This window comes from Balaenoptera musculus, chromosome 15 (assembly GCF_009873245.2).
Source record: "Balaenoptera musculus isolate JJ_BM4_2016_0621 chromosome 15, mBalMus1.pri.v3, whole genome shotgun sequence".
In the NCBI taxonomy this organism is placed as follows: domain Eukaryota; kingdom Metazoa; phylum Chordata; class Mammalia; order Artiodactyla; family Balaenopteridae; genus Balaenoptera; species Balaenoptera musculus.
Window position 1 is genome coordinate 39681088 of NC_045799.1, and position 25742 is coordinate 39706829.

General features: G+C 37.0%; 1 protein-coding gene across 4 annotated transcripts in view; it reads left to right on the forward strand.

Annotated features, from left to right (window-relative positions):
• Positions 1-25742, forward strand: part of SPTLC3 (serine palmitoyltransferase long chain base subunit 3) — a 131184-nt gene that overhangs the window by 22251 nt on the left and 83191 nt on the right. For all 4 annotated transcript variants that reach the window (XM_036827046.1, XM_036827049.1, XM_036827048.1 and 1 more), the window contains exons 3-5: positions 3374-3556; positions 13263-13417; positions 14058-14206. In XM_036827046.1, the coding sequence (XP_036682941.1) occupies positions 3374-3556; positions 13263-13417; positions 14058-14206 (487 nt within the window). The remainder of the gene's footprint in view (positions 1-3373; positions 3557-13262; positions 13418-14057; positions 14207-25742) is intronic.

Below are 25742 nucleotides of genomic sequence, written 5' to 3' on the forward strand. Positions count from 1 at the left end.
AATATAGTCTAGAAAACTGTGTTTGTGGAATCTAATGGTGCTTATAGTATGAGAGTAGCAAAAACATTATTTCTAATTAACATAATTTTTATATAATACATATAATATAATGTATATATGTATATTATATTGTATATTATTGTATACATATTGTATATTATATTGTATATTATATATATTGTATATTATATATATGTATATGTGTATATTATAGTGTATATAATACATTTAGTGTAAGTTAAATTAATAAATTAAGTATTAGTAGACATTTGACAGATTCCTGTAAATCACTAAAAATGGTCAAAACACTTCTTATGGATCATCTCATTGGGAAATGGGTAATCCAAGGATTGTATTATATTTGTTGAATAAAAAACTGAATAAATGTATAAATATTTATTAAGGACAAAAACTTAATTAGTAGTGTTAAGAATAATTTATTCACTAATGCATTGAGCAAACATTGAGCTACTGTGTGAAAATCAATTAAGCAGGAATAAGAATGGTTTGATATTAAAAGTCTACTTTCCACTGGCATGGTGACACCTAAAATAAATGAGAGAAATATTTACTTTGACTTTTTATTATGAAAATTTTCAAACATGCAGAAAAATGAAAAAATAATGTAACAATATAACAATCGCCCACCAGTATAACCTCCATCTAGATTCAACATTTTCCCAAAATTGTATATGTATGTGTTTAGTTTTTGATGAACCATTTGAAAGAAAATTAGAGCTGTTATAACACTTCACCCTCCTTAATCCTTCAGCATGCATTGACAAAGATTAAAACATCCTCCCAGGCTTCCCTGGTGGTGCAGTGGTTGAGAATCTGCCTGCCAATGCAGCGGACACGGGTTCGAGCCCTGGTCTGGGAAGATCCCACATGCCGCGGAGCGACTGGGCCCGTGAGCCACAACTACTGAGCCTGCGCGTCTGGAGCCTGTGCTCCGCAACAAGAGAGGCCGCGGCAGTGAGAGGCCCGCGCACCGCGATGAAGAGTGGCCCCTGCTTGCCACAACTAGAGAAAGCCCTCGCACAGAAACGAAGACCCAACACAGCCAAAAATAAATAAATTAATTAATTAATTTAAAAGAAATCCTCCCACATAACTATACTACTACTCTCACTCCTAACAAAATTAACTCCTCAATAATATATATTTCCAGTCCATATTTAGATTTCCACAGTTGTTCAAAATATGTATTTTTTACCAGTTTTTTTTACAAAAAACAAAAAAAGAGGATCTAATGAAAGAACACACAGTGAACTTGGGTGTCTCTTAAGTTCCCTTCCCCACTCTTTACTCTTTTTTTTCCAGCTTGATTGAGGTATAGTTAATAACTAATAATTGTATGTACTTGAGGTGTACAACATGATTTGATATATGTATACGTTATGAAATTATTACTGCAATCAATTAACACATCTATCACCACACCTAGCTACCTGTGTGTGTGTGTGTGTGTCTGCGTGTGATGAGAACACTTTAGATCTACTGTTTTAGCAAATTTCAAGTATACTATACAACATTACTACCTATAGGTACCATGCTGTACATTAGCTCCCCGGAACTTCTTCATCTTATAACTGAAGGCTTGTACCCTTTGACCAACATCTCCCTGTTTTCCCCACCCACTGTCTGGTAATCACCAGTCTACTCTCTGTTTCTGTGAGTTCAGCTTTTTTAGATTTCACATATAAGTGAGATAAGGCAGTATTTGGCTTCTTGTGTCTGGCTTATTTCACTTAGCATAATGTACTCTAGGTTCATCTATGTTTCACAAATGACTGAATTTTCTTTTGTGTGTGTGGCTGAATAATATTCATGTGTGTGTGGGCTTCCCTGGCGGCGCAGTGGTTGAGAATCTGCCTACCAATGCAGGGGACACGGGTTCGAGCCCCGATCTGGGAAGATCCCACATGCCGTGGAGCGGCTAGGCCCGTGAGCCACAATTACTGAGCCTGCGCGTCTGGAGCCTGTGCTCCGCAACAAGAGAGGCCGCGATAGTGAGAGGCCTGCGCACCGCGATGAAGAGTGGCCCCCACTTGCCGCAACTAGAGAAAGCCCTCACACAGAAACGAAGACTCAACACAGCCAAAATAAATAAATTAATTAATTAATATTAAAAAAAAAATTCATGTGTGTGTGTACAAAACCCACATTTTCTTTATCCATTCAACCATCAATACACACTTAGATCATTTCTGTATCTTAGCTGTTGTGAATAATGCTGCAGTGAACATGGAAGTGCAAATATCTCTTCAAGATACTGATTTCATTTCCTATGAATATATGCCCAGAAGTGGGATTGCTGGGTCATATGGTAATTGTTTTAATTTTTGGAGGAAACTTCATACTGTTTTCCATAATGATTGTACCAATTTACATTCCCACTAGCAGTCCACAAGAGCTCCCTTTTCTCCACATCCTCACCAACATTTGTTATCTCTCTTTTCTTGGTAACAGCCGGGCTAGCAGGTGTCAGGTGATATCTAATTGTGATTTTGATTTGCATTCCCTGATGATCAGTGATGTTGAGCACCTTTTCATATAACTGTTAGCCACTTGGATGTCTTCTTTGGGAAAATGTTTATTCAGGTCCTCTGCCCATTTTTAATTGGATTATTTGTTTGTTTGTTTGTTTTACTTGTATGAGTTCCTTATATATTTTGGGTATTAACCTATTATCAGATATGTGGTTTGCAAATATTTTCTCTCATTCTGTAGGTTGCCTTTTCATTTCATTGATCATTTCTTTTGCTGTGCAAAAGCTTTTTGGTTTGATGTAGTCCCACTCGTTTAAGTTTTGCTTTTAAAGACCAAGCCAGTTGTCATATAAAAAGTCCCACATTGTGGATTATCTGTTTCCTCATGAAGTCATTTACCTGATATTTCTTGTAAAATGGAAGTCAAATATTAGAGCTTGACTAAATTCAGATTAAATATGTCATCAGTGTATTAAATATTACATCATGACGAGAGCAGAGAGTGGTGAGTTGTTCTAACATCTGTGATGTAATTTGATCACCTGGCTAAGGTGTAACCCCAAGTTTGTGTTTGGGGAGTAACTTATAGGGTTATACTTTGGCATCTTGCAAAAGCCCTATTGCTTATTAATTTTTCACTTAATGGATTTAGAATCTGTTGAGAATTTTTGCCTGAATTAATTATTTCATTAGGATTTGTGAAATAAAATGTACATTGCTGATTACTCTCTTCAATGATCGATTTCCAATTTTCTCCAAGCAGTTTTTCCAATCTTAAATATGTTCTTTGAAATGTAAAAGGTCGAAAGTTCAAAATTTTTAATATCATAGTTTATTGTAATGGAAGAGTGGTAATTTTCCACTTTCTTTTGTCTTTTCAGCAAAATGGAAATTCAAATTTTTATAAGCCAGTTGTTGAATCCTTTGAGGAAGCACCTCTACATGTTATGGTTTTCACTTACTTGGGATACGGAATTGGAACGCTGTTTGGCTATCTCAGAGATTTTTTGAGAAACTGGGGAATAGAAAAATGCAATGCAGCTATAGAGAGAGAAGAGCAAAAAGTACGTATGAACACCTCCCTGGGTCTTTGTCAATGCCAATTCTTCTGTAAACTGTTCTCACAAGTGGTGATGTGTGTACAGATCCTAAAAAGAGTGATACACTCAGGAACTATCCAGGGTAAATCCTATTCCCCTGCACCCCATAAACCCCCAAACATTCCCTGTGTATTCACGGACTTGTTTTTTACAAATATTTATTGAGCAACTACTATTTGCCAGACTGAACTAAAGGTTTTCTTGTACATTATCATATTTAATTTTTATAATGATCCCATGATATAAACATTAAAATAGCATTTTAAAGGTGAAAAATCAAAATATCACAGTGAGGGCACATGAGTGGAACTGTATTCTGGTCTTCTAGTTGTCAGTTGAGTATTATTTATGTTCTATCCTGGAAGAGGAAAGTGTGTTTGAGTGAAATGTGGGACTTTTATTTCATCTAGGTCAGAATTTCTCAACTTTGGCACTATTGACATTTCAGACTGGATTATTCTTTGATATGGGAGGCTGCCCTGTGCATTGTAGAATTTTTAACAGCATCCCTGACCTTTACCCACTAGATGCAATTAGCACTCTCCCACATACTTGTGACAATCAAAAATGCCTCCAGACATTGCCAAATGCCTCACAGAGTGCAAAATCACCCTGTGTAGAACCACTGATCTAGATACTTTCAATAATTAACCTATAAAAATCTACATCATCCCCTTTTCACATAGAGCTAACAGGACAACCTGGAAAATATTAAGAGACCTGTGAACAGCCTGCATCCTTTTAACATGTTTTCCAAAATTGGTTCAAATGATTTATGATGCCATGAATCTCTTTTTCCTAAAACTTGCTTTGGAATATACGATTGTGGCCATAGATTATTCCACATGATGGAGCCTTGAACACATCTGAGCAAAGAACATAGGTAAGGCATGAACTTCAATGTAATGAGAGAACTTCAAGTCTTGTAACCTAGTGACTAGTACCCATGGTAAGCTAAACTCTTGTTACAGTAACATAACCATGAACAAATCATGTAGAACACTTATTTTGCAATTACCTTAAGTCAAGCATATCACCTTCAGAAGAAAATCAGGCCCAGCTTTATTATTGTACTCTCTCCTACCTTTAGCAAATATTTGAGTATATGCTCTCTACCAAGTAATGGAGGCTAATAGAGAGGAAAATATAGGTCCTTCCATGAGAGAATTTGAAGTCTGGTGTGCAAAACAGACTCACCAGTGAAACAAATGATAAAAAATGATGATGGGGCAGAAGATGACATAGGAAACAGGGATCTGTGCCCTGTGATTCTCTTAAGAAGTCAGGAAGGCATGATATTGGGGCTTGCACGGTGAGCAGGAGTTTGCCTAGTGAGCAAGGGTGAGAAGGAAGACACTCTCTGAAGAGGGCACTGCTTGTGTCAAAGCATTCATTAACTCACTAATCAAGTCAGGTTCATTTGGAGCACGTATCTTGTGCCAGGCACTGTATTACAGTCTTGGAATATAGGAATAACTAAGGCAGATAACGGTTCTTGCCTTCAGAGAACTAACCATAAAAAAAAAAGCAGTTGCAATGGAATTTGATATGAGGTACCACAGCAGTAAGTAGATGACATCAAGGAAGCAAAGAAGAGAAACATTTAACCTGAACTTGGTGTTCAGGGAAGACTTCTGGGAGGAAGAGAAAGTTAAATTGACATCTAAGGGCTGAAGAGTAAGTAGTAAGGCAAAGGGTGAGACAAGATGAGCTGGAAGGAGTCTTCAAGGAGAGGAAATATGGTGCAAAATGGCCCAGAGGTAAGAGAAAGCATTGTACATTTAAGGAAACAATGAATTCTAATGACCAGAGTGTTGCGAGTGAGAGTGGGAGCACGTGGGGAGAAAGATTGCTTGAGAGGCAAGCAGGGACCATACTATAATGGGTTTTTATAAGCCACGGACATTTATTAGAACAATGGGAAGGCATTGAAGGATTTCAGGCAGAGGAATGCAGATTTGCAGATTAGAAAGATCATGTTCACTGCCCTATAAAAAATGGATTTACAGGACGACAATATAGGGGCCAAAAAAATCAGTTAAGAGGCTGAGGCAGAAGTCCAGTTTGAAAAAGAATCTAGATGAGCCCTTGGGCTGGGACCAAGGTAGTGATAATAGGGATGGTGATAATAGACAAGGCCAAGAGAGGTTTAAGAGATGGAGTTAGGATTACTCAGCTATAAGAAAGAAGGAAACCATGCCATTTGCAGCAGCATGGATGGACCTAGAGATTATCATACTAAGTGAAATAAGTCAGACAGAGAAAAACAAATATCATACGATATCACTTATATGTGGCATCTAAACAAATGATACAACTGAACTTATTTACAAAATAGAAATAGACTCACAGACATAGAAACAAACTTATGGTTACCAAAGGGGAAAGAGCCGGTGAGGGATAAATTAGGAGGTTGGGATTAACAGATACACACTACTATATGCAAAATAGATAAACAATAAGGGCCTACTGTATAGCACAGGGAACTATATTCAAAATCTTGTAATAACCTATAATCTGAAAAGAATATGTATGTATAACTGAATCACTTTGCTGTAAGCCTGAAACTAGTACAACTTTATAAATCAACTATACTTCAATAAAAAAAGAAAAGAGGTGGAGTTAGGGATGATTGATTAGACTTGGGGAATTAGGGAGATGTACAAATCAAAGCCCACACTAGGTTTATGACTTGGACAACTGGGTATAAAGAAGGAGGTATCATTTATTGAGATGGAAAATAGAGAAGGAAGATCCAGTTGGGGGGGCAAAGTGGTCAATTCACTTTTTGACAAGTTGAGTTTAAAGAACTGGCAGCTATAGAGGTCTAGACCTCCAGAGAAAAGTTTCGGATGGATATTGTGACATCTTTGGTATATCTGGAGTGTTATTAAATTAAGCAAAGCCATAGAAGTGGAGTGGATGTGATCTCCCAGGGAAAGTCCATGGAAGAAAAAAAAGAAAGGCTGAGAAGAGGACAGAGAACTTTAGAGAAAATAATAGATGTTAGAGATGGAATTCCAACTCAAGACTAGAAACATAGACGTTAGAGATGGAATTCCAATTCAAGACTAGAAACAATGTGACAATAAAAAGCCTTGTAATAGTTAGGGAAGAGATAATATGTGCTTGAGTTGAGGAAGAGGCAGATGGAATGAAGAAAAAGGAACTAATTATAAAGACACTTAGGAGGTAGAATCAACAAGTCTTGGTGGTTGAGTGTACAGAAAATAAGACAGAGGAGGAAACCAGGATAATCCCAAGTTTCTACTTTGGTCAGAAATGAGAATGGTAGTGGCATACCCATTACTTGATTACTGAATCAGTAATACTAAGTGAAATGAATAAAAAAAGCAAAATCTCCCTCCAAGAGAGCACTAAAAAAATCACAGATCCAGAGCACCCGCTACCTCAGTAGACTTCATTAATAATCACAAGACACTAACAAGGAAAAAGACAACCCAGACAGATATAACGTTTCAACGTTTTGCTTAAATTCTTCCTTTAACCCTTCAAAGGCAATTTTAGGGTTGAACTGCAATTTATTAAAGATCTGTAGATACGTTACTTTCTCAATGATGTCATGGCCCACCTTTGCTAAATCCAGAAAAGGATGTCAGCAAATATAATCAAAGGAATATCAAGCATCGTCAGAGATTTTAAAAACTTCAAGCACAGCCACATGTCTCAATCCTGATGGTTTGATAGTAGGTTCAGCAAGACCCACTCCACGTGGCCCCGGCTGGTATAAAACTTATCAGTTGCAATTCCACGTTCACGTTAGATCCAGTTAGTCCCAGCGCCCCTACAAGTAAATCCCAGACATTTCTGGCCCATCCTCAGAGATTTTTACTCACACATGAAACAAAGGGGGTTCAGCAAGTTGTAACTGTAGAAAACTTTAACATAAATCTCCAAATGTTTGCATGAATTAAAACTTGCTCTTTTGCATCCACACTTGGCATTCTGAAACAACAGCAGGATTCACCCAGAGGGACTTTCTTCCGAGTGTTTTGAAGGATGGGGTCCATGAAGGTCACTGGGTATGAGATATGGTTTTGTCCAAAGCAAACCAACGGCCCAAGCACTGGGCTTCCTGTTTGGATCTGGGTGGGTCCAAAATGAAAGAGTTTCCCTGTGGTTTCCCATTAGCCAGCAGCTTGTAGGATGGGACTACTTCAATACCTTCAGTCTCTTCTCAACTAACAGCCAACTTGATCTTTTTAAACCTAAGTGGGTTCCCATGGTATCTCTGGCCAAAACCCTTTAATGCCTTCCCTTCTCACTCAGAGTAAGAGCCAGAACTAGCCAAGGTGTTACAGAATGCAGTCCCCTCTATGAGCCTCATCACTCTGCTTCAAACACTAGGACCTCCTTGCTCTTTTTGAAACACAGCCCACCCACACCTACCTCTTGGATTTCTCACTTGCCTTTCCCTCTTCTCGGAGTGGTCCTCCCTCAGGTATCAGCACGACTCACTCCCTCACTTCCTTGATTAAGTACACCAAGAAATCAACAGCTTTAAATGCATCAGGAATCACTAGCAGTGGTATTCCCAATCTCCCCAACCAGGCTTGGTTCCAGATACCTTCTGTCTGCTTCTAAATAGCAAATGCACCCTCACAAGGAATGAATATTTTCCATGACTGCATCTAGCATTAGAGTGTGTGTCATAGGTGGGGAAAAATCTCCAAAATCGAAGTTTGAGAAATACATTTTAAAATAAAACCATCAGTAAAATCAGATTACAGCCTCCTACAGTGAGTCCTCAGGTCAACATTTCTTTGGATATATATAAATATACAGATATCCAAACACACACACACAATTTCTGATGTGTCATTAAAATGTTAGTCAAATCATTTTTCTAGTTTTTTTACAATATAGAACTCTCTGCTTCCCTTAGCAAGAAGGAATCTGCAAAAGTAGATTTGTAGCAAGAATAGTAGCAAGGTTGATTGATCTCAATAAGGTAGAGCTTTGCTAATGTCTATCAACTAGTGCTAAGCCAATGTGTGAAATGAATGGCTTATGACAAGCCCCTTCTCATGTCTTTTTTTCCCTTTCCTTTTTATTGTGGAACTAGCCAGCAAAAGCCATCTCTTTGTTCATCCTTCCTTTCTTTTTCATGCATTTAGTTACACATATGCTCACTTGCACTTACCCTGTCCTTTCCTTAACATAAATAGGTTCATATCATACATACTGTTGTGTGACTGCCTTTTTTTTCACCTAACTATACGCTGGAGATCTTTACCATTTCCTCTTATGATTATTATTTGGGTACAATTTTTTGATGATGGTGCTATTTGAATACTATCTTTTTTCCCTAGCCCATATTCTAATTAGTTATTGATGGCATATAAGAAAGCTCTTTATATTTTCATATTTTAAGCTCAAATGCTGTCACCTTAGTTGTCACAGCTTCTCAGATAGTCGTATTGGAATTTCTTGTAATTTCCCACGTGTGCCATGAAAAATTGTATATTGTCTTTTGGTCTATTACAATAAACTTGTTATGTTACTCGAATCCCCTAGATTTATTTTTTGTCTACTCAAACTTATAATTTCAGAGAAATGTATATTAATGCCTTTCACTGTGATTGTGGATTTCTTAGTCTTTTTTTTTTTTTCTTATATGTTTCAATGTAACTGTCAGATACACAAAAGACCATGGCTCTTATAGTTCTTGGTGGATTTTTTTCCTTTTATCATGCTTTCACCTTGTACTCTATTTTGCCTGATATTAATATTTATATATCTGCTTTTTCTTCAAGAGTCATCTATTTTCAGTCTTCATCAATTTCAGAAATGTATGTCTCTTATGAGAAGCATATAGATTTATTTTTAAAACAAATGTGAAAGCTTCTGTATTTTAATAATATAACCTATGAGCAATTACCTACTTGAACCATATGAAATTGCTATTTTTATAGGTCAAAAAGAGTCAAACATTGGCAATTCCATATGGTTGAACTTAATATTTTAATTACTCATTTGCTTAAACTTATTCCTGCCATCTTTATATTTTACATTCACATTTTCTGTTGCTTATTTTTAATTTTTAAAATTTTAATATTTCTCCTTTCATATTTTCGGTACATTTGATTGAGTTTTCTTTGTTCTGCATTTTTTTTCTCCTTGTCCCTGTTAAGAAGTTATATATAATATATCCCTCACTGGTTTTTTAATGGTTCTCTTAGAATATTTAACACATATATTTAGAATTTAGTTACCATTATTTAGTAACTAGAGTCTTCCCCTGACCAGGAGAAGAATTTAATAAAGTTTCACTTTCTTTCTCCCATATACCCATTCTCCATGTTGTCATTTATTTGTGAATTTTTAGTTTCTGTTTCTTTATACTACAAATATAAAACTACTTGGGCTAAACCATATTCCATCAGTTTCTTCACTCACTACTTTTTCTGGCATCTGTCTCCCTCCATAGTTATTTCATTGTTTTATTGAGGTACATGCTCAATTATTATAGAAAAGGGAGTTAAACTCAAGACTCCTTACATATATTGGAAAGTTTTTACTTGGATCTTCACATTTGTTTGCTGGCTTGGCTGATTATAGGATTTTAAGTTCAAAATAATTTTCCTTCATACTCTTTTCCACCATTGTCACCTAAGAAAAGTCTGAAGCATCTAATTCATATTCCCTTGTCTATAAACTGCCTTTCCCCCTTCTCTGAAGCCTTTTGAGATTCTTCCCTTTGACTTCAGAAATTTAACCAGGATGTAGCTTGGCATGGGTTTTTCCTTATTTGCTCTATTCAGGACCTGATAGACTATTTACGTCTTAGGATTCAAAACTTCCTTCCTCTCTGGAACTTGCCCCTCCTCCTCCTCCTTTTTTTTTTAACTTCCTTTTCTTCCTCTTTCACCTCATCTCCTCCTTCTCCTCCTTCCTTCAATCTTGCAAATCCTTCTAGGGAGATATTGGACCTTCTGAATCTGCCCTTCATATCTCTTGACTTTTCCTTCATGTTTTCTCTGTCCTGGAATGATTAGTCAACTGACTATGCTAGTTTATTAATTTACTTCTCAGCTGTGTTCATTGTACTTTTGAACGTTTAATTTTTTAAAAGGATCCATTGTTTTGTTGTGTCTTTCTAAACACATTACTTACATATTTTTAAATTCTTTTTCTGTTTGCTCTATGAAGTCTTTTCACTAAATGTCAGTTCTGCTTATTGAATTTGGTGCCTCTTATTGTGCTAGTTTTCCTGTAATGGTGATGACATTTTGTTTTATGCTCATTTTTGAATTTAGGAATCCTTATTTGCTTACACATCCACCTGTCTTGAGTGTTTGTAGAAAGAAAATGGAATGTGTTGCCTGGACCAGGGGCTTGTGTTCTTGCTGTGTGGTCTCCTCACCTCTCTACAGTGGGGCCTTGTTCTTCCAGTCAGTTCTTGCTGCCCATTACAGTGCTTTGTGCTGTGGACAATGTAACTGCTTCTTACTTATTAACCCAATAAAAGAAGAACAAATAGATATTGCTTCATTAATCACCCAGGGTATCAACTTCTTGTAGTTATCGACTGTTGGCTTTAAGGTTCACTACAGTTAGTGTATGTCCATACCATTCTTCTCTGCAAATGTTTTAGAGCTATGGTTTCCTGTGGTCTTATTTCTGCATTGAGCAGATCTTATTTATGTTCTATCTTTTGTGATCCTTCAATATTTCTGACTCATTGATGATGTATAAATTTATAAATTTATTTTGTTTTTTAAGTATCTACTTTTTGCCATTTCACAGGGCTTTTAGATGATTGGTAGAATACGTACAAGCACTGAATCTGCCATCTTTATTCAACCTTCCTCTAATTTCTTAATAAGAAAAATTAAATTTACCCATCCTTACTTTGTGTTTCTCATACTTCAAAGAACTGTCTAAAATACAGTTACCCTTCCCAACAAAAAGGAAAACACAAACATATTTTATTATTATTCTGAGCTCAACCCTGGTAGGAGAAACAGCTGTTTCTCAAGAGGAAATAATGATAAAAAATGAAATATTAGGTGAGAACAGAAGCATCAATGTAGGCACAAATGAAAAACTATGTTTGATAATGATTCTTTCTCTCTCTACAAATCCATGATTCTATTTGCTACTGAACGGGCAAGTAGTTAAATCAAAAAAAGAAGGGACATGCTTCCAAATTTGGTAGTATTTTTTACAATGTGCCATGGATATGTTCTCTTCAATCCCTTTTAAATTCCTATCCCTGCAGCATAATTTATTCAAAAGAGCATTGGTTATAGAACTGGGTACAAATCCCAATCTGTCCACTCAGATTTTCTGACTTTCTGTTGAATTGTCTATAAAAGTAGGATTGATATATCTATAACACTTGGAAAATGATAAGGTACCCTACAAGCTTAACAGTGGAAAAAGAAAGAGTGTCATATTGTAGGAGAAACAAAGGCACTTTTGTGGCTGCATTATTAGGTTTTGTTCAACCCTCCTATATCCTGCTCCCAAAAATGATAGTGTCCTTGTGGCCTGGGGTTCACTCTCACATTTAGCCTTTTGTGTCAGGAAGAAAAATGTAGTGAGTAGGCCATGTGACGAGTTAAATCTACAGGTAGATAAGGATACACCCCATTGCAGTGCTTCTGTTTTTGCAATATATAGTCCAGTTTCATTTTTTGGTATAGTTACAAAGCTGTGGGAGGCTTACCTGAGACTAGAGGACAGTGACCTTTGGAAGGCATTGACTGTTCCTGAAGAAACCTCACTGGTGCTCAAAGGAATGGGTTGGGGTGAAAATACACCCACACAGAGGCAGGAAGCTCACCGGTGCAGAGGAATAGGAAAACTGTACCCTCAAAGCAGGCCTTCTTCTCTGGACCAGATCTTTTTTTTTATTTCATACTGCAGTATGGTTGATTAACAATGTAGTGTTAGTTTTGGGTATACAGCAAAGTGATTCAGTTTTATACATATACATGTATCTGTTGGTTTTCAAATTCTTTTCCCACTTAGCTTATTACAGAGTATTGAGCAGAGTTCCCTGTGCAATACAGTGGGTCCTTTTTGGTTATCTATTTTAAATATAGCAGAGAGTACATGTCAATCCCAAACTCCCAATCTATCCCTCCCCCCAACCCTTCCCCCCTGGTAACCGTGAGTTGTTCTCTAAGTCTGTGAGTCCGTTTCTGTTTTGTAAATATATTCATTTGTGTCTTTTTTTTTTTTTTTTTTTTTTAGATTCAGCATATAAGCAATATCATGTGGTATTTGTCTTTCTCTGTCTGCCTTACTTCACTTAGTATGATCATCTCCAGGTCCATCCCTGTTGAGGCAAATGGCATTATTCTTGAATTCTAAGAAGGTTCCTAAGCTCAATTCTCCCTCTCAGGAACACTGGGATTCGTTGTCTCCAGCGCTCATTTGGGGACTTGTATTTTGCTGTCACTTTTGTTACTTTTATTTGCCACAGGTTTTACTTCCCCCACTAAAAGGTAAGTTCTTTGGAGGTGGAGGACTCACAGAGTTATTTGTGGACCCCATCCAACCCCTTACCCAAGAACCTTGCTCAAAATATTTGCAGACGGAATATTTTCATGGTTCCTCCACGTCTTTTAGTGTTCAATTGCAAATGAACTACAAAAAGCGAGAGACCAAAGGTAAACTTCTGCCTCTGTTATAACAGGATTTTGTGCCGCTGTATCAAAGCTTTGAGAATTTTTATACACGGAACCTTTACATGAGAATCAGAGACAACTGGAACCGGCCAATCTGCAGTGCCCCGGGGGCTCTGTTCGATGTGATGGAGAGGGTGTCAGATGACTACAACTGGACATTTAGGTGAGGCAGCCACCTTGAGGGGCTTGGTTGAAAGAAAATGCTTTCAAGGAAATTCTAGCATGGGCACCAGGCTACAGATCTGAAAAAAACACAAAGCAATGGAACAGCTGCTCTTCCATCATTCAGCCCTTTGCAAGCCCTCATGATGCCAATGGGAGAAGTCACAGTAATTAAGTTGCCAAGGGCAGCTTACTTGTATTGTGATTAAAGAGGAATCAGTGGCAGAAGGTGCAGGATACACAGAGCCAGCCGGGAAGAGTCCTTTTCAGCTTTATTGACAAATTGTACCCTCCTACTTCCTGCTGAGGGAGCCAGTGATGACCATGGCTCTTTCTGATTTAGAAAGTCCCTGCTGAAATTTAAACCAGAGCACATGTGTCATGAAAGCAAGTACCCAAGACAAACCAGGGCTGAGTAATACTCCATGGCCTGGAAACCTTTTCCCAATGCTCTGCCCAGCCTCATTATGAGGTGACTCTCCTCTAAGGACAAATCATTTTGTGGTGACAACAAGGCAAATCAAAAAGAAAAGATGTGACTTGGGCCAAACCCAAGGTCTCTTTGTGAGAGTCTTTTCTGGGGCGCTAGGATGATATTAAATGAGAAAGCCTTTTGTGTTCACCTGCCCTTCTCTCTGCAGGTTTACTGGAAGAATCATCAAAGATGTCATCAATATGGGTTCCTATAACTTCCTTGGCCTAGCAGCCAAGTACGATGAATCTATGAAAACAGTAAAGGATGCTTTAGAGACATATGGCCTGGGCGTGGGCAGCACCAGACATGAAATGGGTACGTACATTCACTATTTTGAAATTTTTTTCCACTTGGGTCTCAGATTCCTTGTGGTTACTTCTCAAATCTAGATCATATCTAGACTGTGTGCCTCAAAATGCTGTTATAAAACACAAAAAGGAAGAGGTATATAACGGTCTTTTTGGAAATTTCAAACATTATGAGCTTACTAGGCAGTTTTTAAAGATTTTAATTCTCCAGAGTAAAAAAAAAATTGTTCTTTCTTGACCACGTTATCTAAAAAAGCAGCTATAATACCTCTTCCATCTGGTCCTTTTCTGGGTCTTTTTCTTTTCCACTTTTCTTTTTAACAGCTTTATTGAGTTATAATTGCTATTCAAAGAAAACCATTGTACTTATTTAGTATATATAATTTAATGAGTTTGGACATATGCATATACCTGTGAAACCATCACCACAATCACGGTGATAAACATATCCATTACCTCAGGAAGTGTCATATCGCCCTCCTTTTTGTGGTAAGAATACTTAAATGAGATCGAACTTTTTTTCTACTTTTTCCCCTAAATAAAATTTTATTTTATTTTTACTTATTGAAGTAAAGTTGACTTATTATATTAGTTTCAGGGGAAACCCTAGTAATTCTGTATTTAGAGATCTACCCTTTTAACGAATGTTCAAGGGCACAGTACAGAATTGTTCCAGGAACTGTGTGATAGAGCAGGTCTCTAGAACTCATTCATCCTGTATCACAGAAGCTCCGTACCCATTGAACAACTTCTCCTTTGGATTTGGCTCTTTCTCCCACTTTTCTTAATGATGCCTATCACTGATCTTGCTTTTGTACTTGTATATTGCCCGTCTCTGCTCCTGCAACATAAGCTCCATGAAGGGAGGAATGGGTCTTATTGACTGTTGTGTTGAATGAATGAATGATGAATGAATGAATGAATGGGAAAGATGAAACATACTGCCTATTTATTCTTTTTTTTTTTTTTTAGAAATTTCATGTCTGAAACATTTATATTAACATATTTCCATACAAATAACCCAATGAAAGTTTAGTATTAGTTGTTTTGTTTGTTCTTTTATACTGCAGGCTCTTATTAGTCATCAATTTTATACACATCAGTGTATACATGTCAACCCCAATCGCCCAATTCAGCACACCACCATCCCCACCCCACCGCAGTTTTCCCCCCTTGGTGTCCATATGTCTGTTCTCTACATCTGTGTCTCAACTTCTGCCCTGCAAACCGACTCATCTGTACCATTTTTCTAGGTTCCACATACATGCGTTAATGTACGATATTTGTTTTTCTCTTTCTGACTTACTTCACTCTGTATGACAGTCTCTAGGTCCATCCACGTCTCAACAAATGACTCAATTTCGTTCCTTTTTATGGCTGAGTAATATTCCATTGTATATATGTACCACATCTTCTTTATCCATTCGTCTGTTGATGGGCATTTAGGTTGCTTCCATGACCTGGCTACTGTAAATAGTGCTGCAATGAACATTCAGGTACATGTGTCTTTTTGAATTACAGTTTTCTCTGGGTATATGCCCAGTAGTGGGATTGCTGGGTCATATGGTAATTCTATTTTTTGTTTTTTAAGGAACCTCCATATTATTCTCCATAGTGGCTGTATCAATTTACATTCCCACCAACAGTGCAAGAGGGTTCCCTTTTCTCCATACCCTCTCCAGCATTTGTTGTTTGTAGATTTTCTAATGATGCTCATTCTAACTGGTGTGAGGTGATACCTCATTGTAGTTTTGATTTGCATTTCTCTAATAATTAGTGATGCTGAGCATCTTTTCATGTGCTTTGTGGCCATCTGTATGTCTTCTTTGGAGAAATGTCTATTTAGGTCTTCTGCCCATTTTTGGATTGGGGTGTTTGTTTCTTTAATATTGAGCTGAATGAGCTGTTTATATATTTTGGAGATTAATCCTTTGTCTGTTGATTCATTTGCAAATATTTTCTCCCATTCTGAGGGTTGTCTTTTCATCTTGTTTATGGTTTCCTTTGCTGTGCAAAAGCTTTCATTAGGTCCCATTTGTTTATTTTTGTTTTTATTCCCATTACTCTAGGAGGTGGATCAAAAAAGATCTTGCTGTGATTTATGTCAAAGAGTGTTCTTCCTATGTTTTCCTCTAAGAGTTTTATAGTGTCCAGTCTTACATTTAGGGCTCTAATCCATTTTGAGTTTATTTTTGTGTATGGTGTTAGGGAGTATTCTAATTTCATTCTTTTACATGTAGCTGTCCAGTTTTCCCAGCACCACTTATTGAAGAGACTGTCTTTTCTCCATTGTATATCTTTGCCTCCTTTGTCATAGATTAGTTGACCATAGGTGCATGGGTTTATCTCTGGGCTTTCTATCTTGTTCCATTGATCTATGTTTCCGTTTTTGTGCCAGTACCATATTGTCTTGATTACTGTAGCTTTGTAGTATAGTCTGAAGTCAGGGAGTCTGATTCCTCCAGCTCCGTTTTCTTCCCTCAAGACTGCTTTGGCTATTCGGGGTCTTTTGTGTCTCCATACAAATTTTAAGATGATTTGTTCTAGCTCTGTAAAAAATGTCATTGGTAATTTGATATTTATTTCTTTTTTAGCTGAAACATTTTTCTCTTAGAGGAGTAAGATCTTTGAGAAGGAAACTTCTGCTCCCCTCACTTCCAGGAGGATGAGCAGAGCAAGCTTGTTCCTGTGGCCTGCTTCGCTCTTCCTGGCCCACTGTCTTCTCCTATATTATCTCATGTGTTCCTCACAAAGCCCCATGCTGTGCGGGGCAGCACAGGTGGTGTTATTCCCATCTTCCAGAGGAGGAAACTGAGGACCACAGTGACTCAGTGATGTGCCCATGGTGGCCAATGACCCATCCTAACTCCCGGGGTTGCTCAGCTTTCCTATTAAGCAGTTTCCCAACCAGGATACATGCAGGGCTCACTAGGTCAGTTTCAGGCCTAAGAATCAGAGGTAAATCTGCTAAAAATGGATTTACCATTCATGAAAAATGAGCTGCATGCCTCTCTCAGATAACCCCTTGGCAGAAGGCCTTTAAAAACATGTAATTATTCAGACCTGTGCAATAAATAGCCATTCAGATTGAACAAAATCACCTTCTTATCCACATAGCCAGTAAATACTTAACTAAAACTCCAGAGTGTATAAGTAGTTGCCCAGATTTCTTAGGAAAGACATGGTATCTTTATTTTGACGCATGAGGGCTGGAGAAATAAGCAGGGAGTGGAAGAAAGGTTCTACTCCTTTAGAAGAGCTGGGTCACCCACAGGACCCCACTTGGAGGTGGGACCGAGACTGGAAGGATACACCCGTCAAAAGAGACACGGAGGCAGCAACCTTTGGGGATGTTGCCTCTGGTGCTGGTAACACCAAATACAAGGGTTGTTCATCAGGAAACACAGTCCTGAAGATGAGGACCCCCAACACACTGAGATAGAACAGTCTCCAATCACAGCACCAGAAACTAAAGAGAGGCAGCCTGACACAGGCGATGGTTTGCTTCCAGTAAAGATAGATATGGAATAAGGGTCCCTGATTCTGCAGACTCAACAAACCCAAAGAAGCCAAGCAGAGATGAAGATTCCTGTTTGGACTGCCTACAGCCTATGTGCTTTCTCCACCTACTCATCCTTCTGAATCACTGGGCTTTTAATATTTACTTGCTTCATTGAGCTCTCCAGCTCAAGCTCTAGGAAGATTTTAACAGCTTCCAAGGAAACAGACAGCAAGATAAAAACCACCCACAGTAATTTTAGGCAAATAGAAGAACTGAAAACAAGAATATAAGCAGTCCAAAAATAAATTAATAAACAGGGCACATCTAAAAGTCTTCTGCAAGATAAATAGTAACCTGAGCATAGCAGTCAAGAATTGGTAATATAGTTGTTTTCTTTTTAACATCTTTATTGGAGTATAATTGCTTTACAATGGTGTGTTAGTTTCTGCTGTATAGTTTTGAATGCCATTTACTTCAAGATATACAAGTAACTTTTGTAAAATGTATACTACATAGTCTTAAGAAAATATTTAACAGGGTCAATGGACTAACAGTGAAACTTTGGTAATATAGAGGCTTAAGAATTTTTAGTAACCAAAATAGCTTCTTGGGGAACCCAAAGTAAAAGGTTAGGGACGTTTAATCACTTAAAATACTTCCTAGAGCTTTTAAAAGTAGTTTACAATGTTCCAGGGGGAAAAGAACACAGAAATCATATTCCAAAATCGGAAAATTCAATGAAAAAGAAATCAAGAGGAAACACATAAAATATAGTAAAAGGGACTTCCCTGGCGGTCCAGTGGTTAAGACTCCGCACTTCCGATGCAGGGGGCGAGGGTTCGATCCCTGGTCAGAGAACTAAGATCCCACATGCCACACAGCATGGCCAAAAACAAAAAGTAACAAGTAAAAATTAAATAAATAAAAATAAAATATAGTAAAAGGATAAAAGATCACATATTTTATTTTTACCAAAAATATATAACTAGAACATGTTTGCCTACTAGAAGCAAAGGACTGAGATTTGGCCAAAAACTAAACTCAGTTATGTGCTGTAATCAAAAACAAATACAACTAAATTAAAGTTATTCCAAAGGATGAAAAGCGGAAAGATAGGTCCCAGCCAGGCACCTGGTTCCACCTCCCCGTTGCAACCAACAATAAAATACCCTCAGTGCCCAAGAGGGAGGTCAAGTCAGTGGAAGGAGCAGCAAAAAGTGCCCAAGAGTAAGGTCGTTTGCCAAATCTACACCTGCAAATGTTAAAACTAGGCCCAAAATAGAGCTGGAAATGACACATTTCCAGACAGATATGTACAGAATTTTAAGTGATATTTTAAGATGTAAAATGATGTGCTGCTTATTTTTCTGTACAACTAAAAGATAGCATAATATGGAATTAGGGGAGGCTTTGACCCTCTTGTGGGTGGATTTAACATTTCACATGCTGATATGGGTGGGATGATTGTGCTTTTCATACATCCTAAATATGAGACAGAGTGAAATGGCAAATCGGAGTCATCATCAAGCATTTTAAATATCTGACACATTTTAAATTCCTATCTTCTATACTCATGTTGGTTTTGGTTAGAATGCTCCCTGATCTGGGCTGTCTCCTTGAAACTGCATGCCTTATGTGACATCTTTGGTAATTACAACCTAGTTTTGTTTTGTTTTTTTAATAATGTTGTTAATGTGTTGTGAAAGATTAGAAATTTTTGAGTTTAGGTGTGTGTGACATTACATTGTGAATTAGGGACCTCTGGAGTGAACAACCTATCAAGTGTTGAGACTGGTACTCTTTAAGCTGGCTTGCCTTCAAATTTTTATCTGCAAAGTCTGTAGATTAACTGTCTTAGCTGAAAAATGCTAGAATAACTACTATAATTTGTTTAGAAACAGATTCTAAAACTACATGGATGTTTAGATTTTAGCACTAGGATTGAGAATTGTGTAAAAATTGTTCATAATGTCTGAGTAGTAACATCAAACAATCAGTAGTATCTTCAAGAATTCCCTGGTGGTCCAGTGGTTAGGACTCAGTGCTTTCATTGCCAGGACCTGAGTTTGATCCCTGGTCAGGGAACTAAGATCCCACAAGGTGCTCAGCATGGCCTAAATAAATAAGTAAATAAAATGAAAAAAACAATCAGTAAAACTTCCTTATGCAAGATATTTCTATATATTATCTTTGAATTTCATTACTGGAAAGAACTATTTAATTTTGCTGTATGTGGAAGGTGTTTGTTTGAATATATTGATTTAACAATGGAAGACATTCCTGCAGCCACCCCTAATGCAAAGTCAATGCAGAATTGCTTGTTCTTCCTTCATATGAATTAAGCTTCAAGTAAAGAATAAACTGAAACTTTAAAGATAAATAAACAAACAACCTAAAGGTGTGGTGCAAATGCAAACAGAAAAGAAAGCAGAAGTTAAGCTTAATGTATGAATTATTAAACATAAGGAGAGATTCACCTTATAAAAATTATGTGGAGAGCCCATAATGAAGATTGATGCAACTCCTAGAGCCTCTGTGCATTAAGTAACACAGCAGAGACATATATGGCTCTTTATTTTTCTATGCAAACTGGAAATTAGTAGGACAATGAATTATGGGAGGCTTCAAAAATCATATGGGTCAACTTAACATACTTGATTAAAAGCAAAAGTGAGAAAAATAAAAAATGAAATAGTGATAGGAAACCCTAGAGTTCCTCCCAGTCCTTGAAAAATGAAGAAGACAAAAAAATAAGCAAATAAAGACACAGAAGACATTAACAATGTAATTGTTGAGTTTAGTTTAATATTTATATATTGAATGCTGAACCTTAAAACATATTACCAGTAGATGATATTTTTTTAAATATTTATTGAATTTTCATATAAATTTACTATATATTATGCACAAAGAAAACCTCATTGAATTCCAAAAAGTGAAATCTACATAGGTCACGTTCTTAGACCACTGTGAAATAAAGCTAAAAATTAATACCAAAATTACAAATGAACCCTTTTTAAAAATCACTTGAAACTTTTAAAGCTCTCTCATAAGTAACTCTTGAATCAACAGGGAAATGAAGTTACAGTTACATCATGCTTAGAAACTAACAATTATGAGAACACCATAGGATCCAACTAGTTGTGTACTCAGAGGAAAATGTGTATTCGTACTTTACTAAAGAAGTAAGATTGAAGCTAGTAAACTAACCACCAATAGAGTAAGGAATAAAAGGAAAGCAAAAGTATTGCACTATTAAAGATATAAACAGGAACTTATAAATTAGAGAAGAGTAATTTCTATTGGGCTGAGGCACCTAAATTTTAATAAGTCACTAGACGTGATTCTGATGACCAGCCAGAGTTGACAACCACTAAGCTAGCATAACCCTGATCCCAAAATTTGACAAATGAGCATTTAATAAAAGGAAAATTATAAGGCAATATTACTTGGGAAAAAATTATACAAGAAATTGACATTGCAAATTCAACAGTATAGTCAAATAACATGATACCATGATCAAGTAGTTCTATGCAAGGACTATAAGGATAGTGAGTTCAATAAGAAAATTTGTAACCTTGAAAGATCCAAGAAGGAAAACATATGAGTATCTTGATAGATGTCACTAAAACATTTATAAAATTCAGTATCCATTCCTTATAAAACTTTTAATAGAATAAAAATAGGAGATTCTTGAATGGAATAAAAAATATCTACTTCAAACAATGAGACTTGTACTACACTTTGTGATGAAACTTCTAGTTACTAGAAGCTTTCACTTTGAGTCAGGGAAAAGATGAAGATGTGTTTTTACCACCATTTTAATAACCTTTGGAAGTACTAGGCAATATAATTATTCATTTATTTTTTACTCCTTACATCAATAAATATTTATTGAATAACTACCATGTGACAAAATAAGAAATATATGTGCAATAAAAGAAGAGGTGAACTAACCATTATTTGTAGACGATCTGATTGTTCCTTTCTCTATTCTTTAAGCCATGATCTGTGAGGAGTAAAGTGATGCTCAGGAGGGGCTGTTCTTGAGGCCACTGTAGAGATGAGGGGCTGCTGAGCAGGAGAGACAGAGTTTTAGTCCACTTTCTTCCATTTTACATATTAAACTATCAAGAATTTATTAGAAATAATAAACATTTAATAAAGAATTCAATAAAGAGCTACATTCAAAAAACACCAATTTTGGGCTTCCCTGGTGGCGCAGTGGTTGAGAATCTGCCTGCCAATGCAGGGAACACGGGTTCGAGCCCTGGTCTGGGAAGATCCCACATGCCGCGGAGCAACTAGGCCCATGAGCCACAGCTACTGAGCCTGCACGTCTGGAGCCTGTGCTCCGCAACGGGAGAGGCCGCGACAGTGAGAGGCCCGCGCACCGCGATGAAGAGTGGTCCCCGCTTGCCACAGCTGGAGAAAGCCCTTGTACAGAAACGAAGACCCAACACAGCCAAAAATAAATAAATAAATAAATAAATAAATTTTTATAAAAAAAAAAACACCAATTTTTAAAATTCAGAAAGTCTATAATCAACAATCAATAAGAGCATATACTAGGGAAAATAATATTATTAGTAAATATGAGGGAAAATGGCACAGACTTAGGGAATAAGCTTATTTTGAAAATGTTTAGAACCTATTTGAAGAAAACTGTAAGATTTTTATAAAAGACCTAAAATAATACTTGAAAGAAACAGAGACACCAATATCCTAGAAGGGAATGTCTCAGTATTACAATTCTATCAAATCTTCCTTAAAATGAATATGTAAATTGAACACAATCCAGTGACATTAATAGACAAGATGGGTGGTGGGGCGGTCTCAACCGAAAGTCTAGAGACAAACACAGTTTGGTCCACTCATCTGTATATAAAAAGAACAACATTTCAAATCAGCTAGAAAAGGATCAATTATATCATAATTAGTTTTGTGATAACTGGCTGATCATATAAGGAAATAAGCCAGATTCCTATCTCACGCATTGTATCTAGGTAAGTTACACTTAGGTAAATTGCAAATGCATTTGCAATTTCAATGCAAAAACAAAACAAAACAAAAAAAGCAATCACCACCAGAAATAACTATATAAATAAAATTGAAACTGAGTGAATGACTAAATGGATGAATGAATGAACAAATGAACAGAATAAAACTACTCAGACAATTCAAATACAAGAGGCACTTGTGTGTGTTCCTTGGTAAGGGCCTTGTTAGAAATGTCAGACTGCAGCTCCCTTGATGTGAGCAATGCTTGTGTCTTAGTCCATTTGGGCTGATATAACAAAATACCACAGACTGAGTGGCTTATAAACAACAGAAGTGTATTCCTCACCTTTCTGGAGGCTGAAAGTCCAAGATCAGGGAGCTAGCATGGTCAAGCAAGGCCTCTTCTGTGTTACAGACATCTCCTTGTATGTGTCCTCACGTGGCAGAAGGGATGGGCTAGCTCTTTGGGCCTCTTTTGTAAGGGCACTAATCCTATTTATGAGGGCTCCATCCTCAAGACCTAATCACCTCCCAAACACCCCACCTCCAAATGCCATCATTTAGGACATTAGGTTTTCAATATATGATTTTGGGGGGACACAAACATTCAGACCACAGCAGCCTCTTCTCTAGCTTGTCACTTCTGATCACCCCTCCATTCTACAACCCATAATGACCTCCAGTCTTTCCAGCAAAACTCACCTCACCTGGCAAGATGCCCTCTTACATGGCAGGGATGCATTTTAAATGATGCCCAGGCTCACTCCATGCAACACAGGCCACTCAGGTCCATGGAAAACAGGCACTCTCCCTGTTAGGAGAGACAGCTTGTTCCCAACCCAACCAGTAGCCACAGCTGTTTGCCCTTCAGATTTCACAAGCCTGATTCAGACAGTAGTCTACTGTGTACTCACACTCCAGGGAACCAGAGAAAGCTCTCCCAGAAACATGGAGAGAAAAGATCCAACAAAATGAAAAATTTAAACTGCTGTACAAAACAAAACAAACAAACAAACAAAAACCAACAACAATGTCAACAAAGTTAAAAGTCAAAGAACAAAATTAGAAAAAATTATTCACATATATTTAACAAAATGTTAATATTCTTAACGTGTAAAGACGCTTACAAATCAAAAGGAAAAGAACATCCCAGTTTAAGAAGTGGGCCAAGATTTTGACAAAGTTCAAAACAGGCAAAACTACAGAGTAGGATAGTGTGATGTCCCTCAACCTTTTTTTTTTCATTATCACTTCCTCTCATGATACTTTAATACCACAGATACACTATATATTTGTTTATGTAGTACATGGATATCTCTGCTTTACACATAAATAGAGTAAGATATTCCCCCTCCAAAAACCAATTTTCACCTCTTTGAGAGCAATCTCACCCCTGTTTAGAATGCATACTTTACCTTTGGGGGAGGTGGATGGTGACAAAGAGGGCAGAAAGGGACTTCCTGGAAGCTGTTCATATTGTTTTTTTTAACCTTGATACAGTTATGCGAGTTCACTTTATGAAACTTCATAGAGCTCCATATGTACAATTTGTTTCCCATTTTCTATGTATATTCTAGTTTAAATGAAAATTTCACTTTTAAAAGTAGATCCAGTACATAAATGGACAATTAAGAAAGATAAATAAATATAAATGGGCAATGAGCTTGTGGAAAATACTCTGCCCCTTAAATAATCAAAAAATTATTAAGACACAGAGTTACCATTTTTCACCTAATTGGCAAAAGACAGAAAATAATATCCCAAAGTTTCAAAGGAGTGAAGAAAAGGGCACCCTTTTATACTACTGACAGAGTAAATTGCAGGGCAATTTGAAAATGTATCAACTGCAAACCATTTAACTCAGCAACTCTATTTTGAGAAATTTTGCTTTGAAAATTTTGAGTAAGTATTCAATGATGTATGAGCGAGAATAATCATTGCATTGTATTTGATAATAGAAAAATTGGGGAAATGAGGCGTTTCCAGCAAGGAAAGTGATTGAATATACTTGGTAGATCTGTTTAACATAATATTATTTAGCCATACAAAGTTATAATGTAGTTGCTCAGCACCACGATTTAGAGCAAAGGCTCTGGGATGAGGCTGCTGGGATTCAAATCCTAGTCCTTACTTTTAACTAGCTAGGGCCTGAGATAAACTATTATATACACCTTCCTAGTCTTCAATTTTCTCTTCTGTAAAATGGAAAATACATTGTTAATGAACTTATATACGAAACAGAAACAGACTCACAGACATAGAGAACAGACTTGTGGTTGCCAAGAGGGAGGGGAGGGGAGGGAGGGAAGGAGTGGGAGTTTGGGATTAGCAGATGCAAACTATTATATATAGAATGGATAAACAATAGGGTCTTACTGTATAGCACAGGGAACTATATTCTATAGCCTGTGATAAACCATAATGGAAAAGAATATGAAAAAGAATGTATATATATGTATAACTGAATCATTTTGCTGTACAGCAGAAATTAACACAACATTATAAATCAACTATACTTCAATAAAAAAAGAAAATACATTGTTAAGAGACTAAAACAAGAACAGTATGTATATTATGAGTCCACTTTTTAAAATATATTTTACATGAATATCTGTATTGATAAAGATGGTTATATTTTATTGTGTAGTATTTTCTATTTTTTCCACAATGACCTCACATTTTTTGGTTTAATTATTTGCTTAAAAGTCACCAGGAGCCTAAGATGAAGGCACAGTCTTATGAAAATAGTTATAGTACTTCTAAGACATTACCACTGATTCAGACTGACCAGATTTTTTCAGTGTACTGGAGGGTTTCTGCTGCAGGTTATGTGGATTTTTTACCATCAACCAGTGGTTTTCAAACTTTAGCTCACATTAGAATCACCTGCAGGGCTTGGAAAAGCACAGATTGTTGGCCCCACCTACAGAGTTCCTGATGCAGTCAGTATGGAATAGGACCCGAGATTTTGCATTTCTAACAAGTTCCAAGGTGATATTGATGCTGCTGCTCTGGGGACCACACTTTGGGAACCACTGGA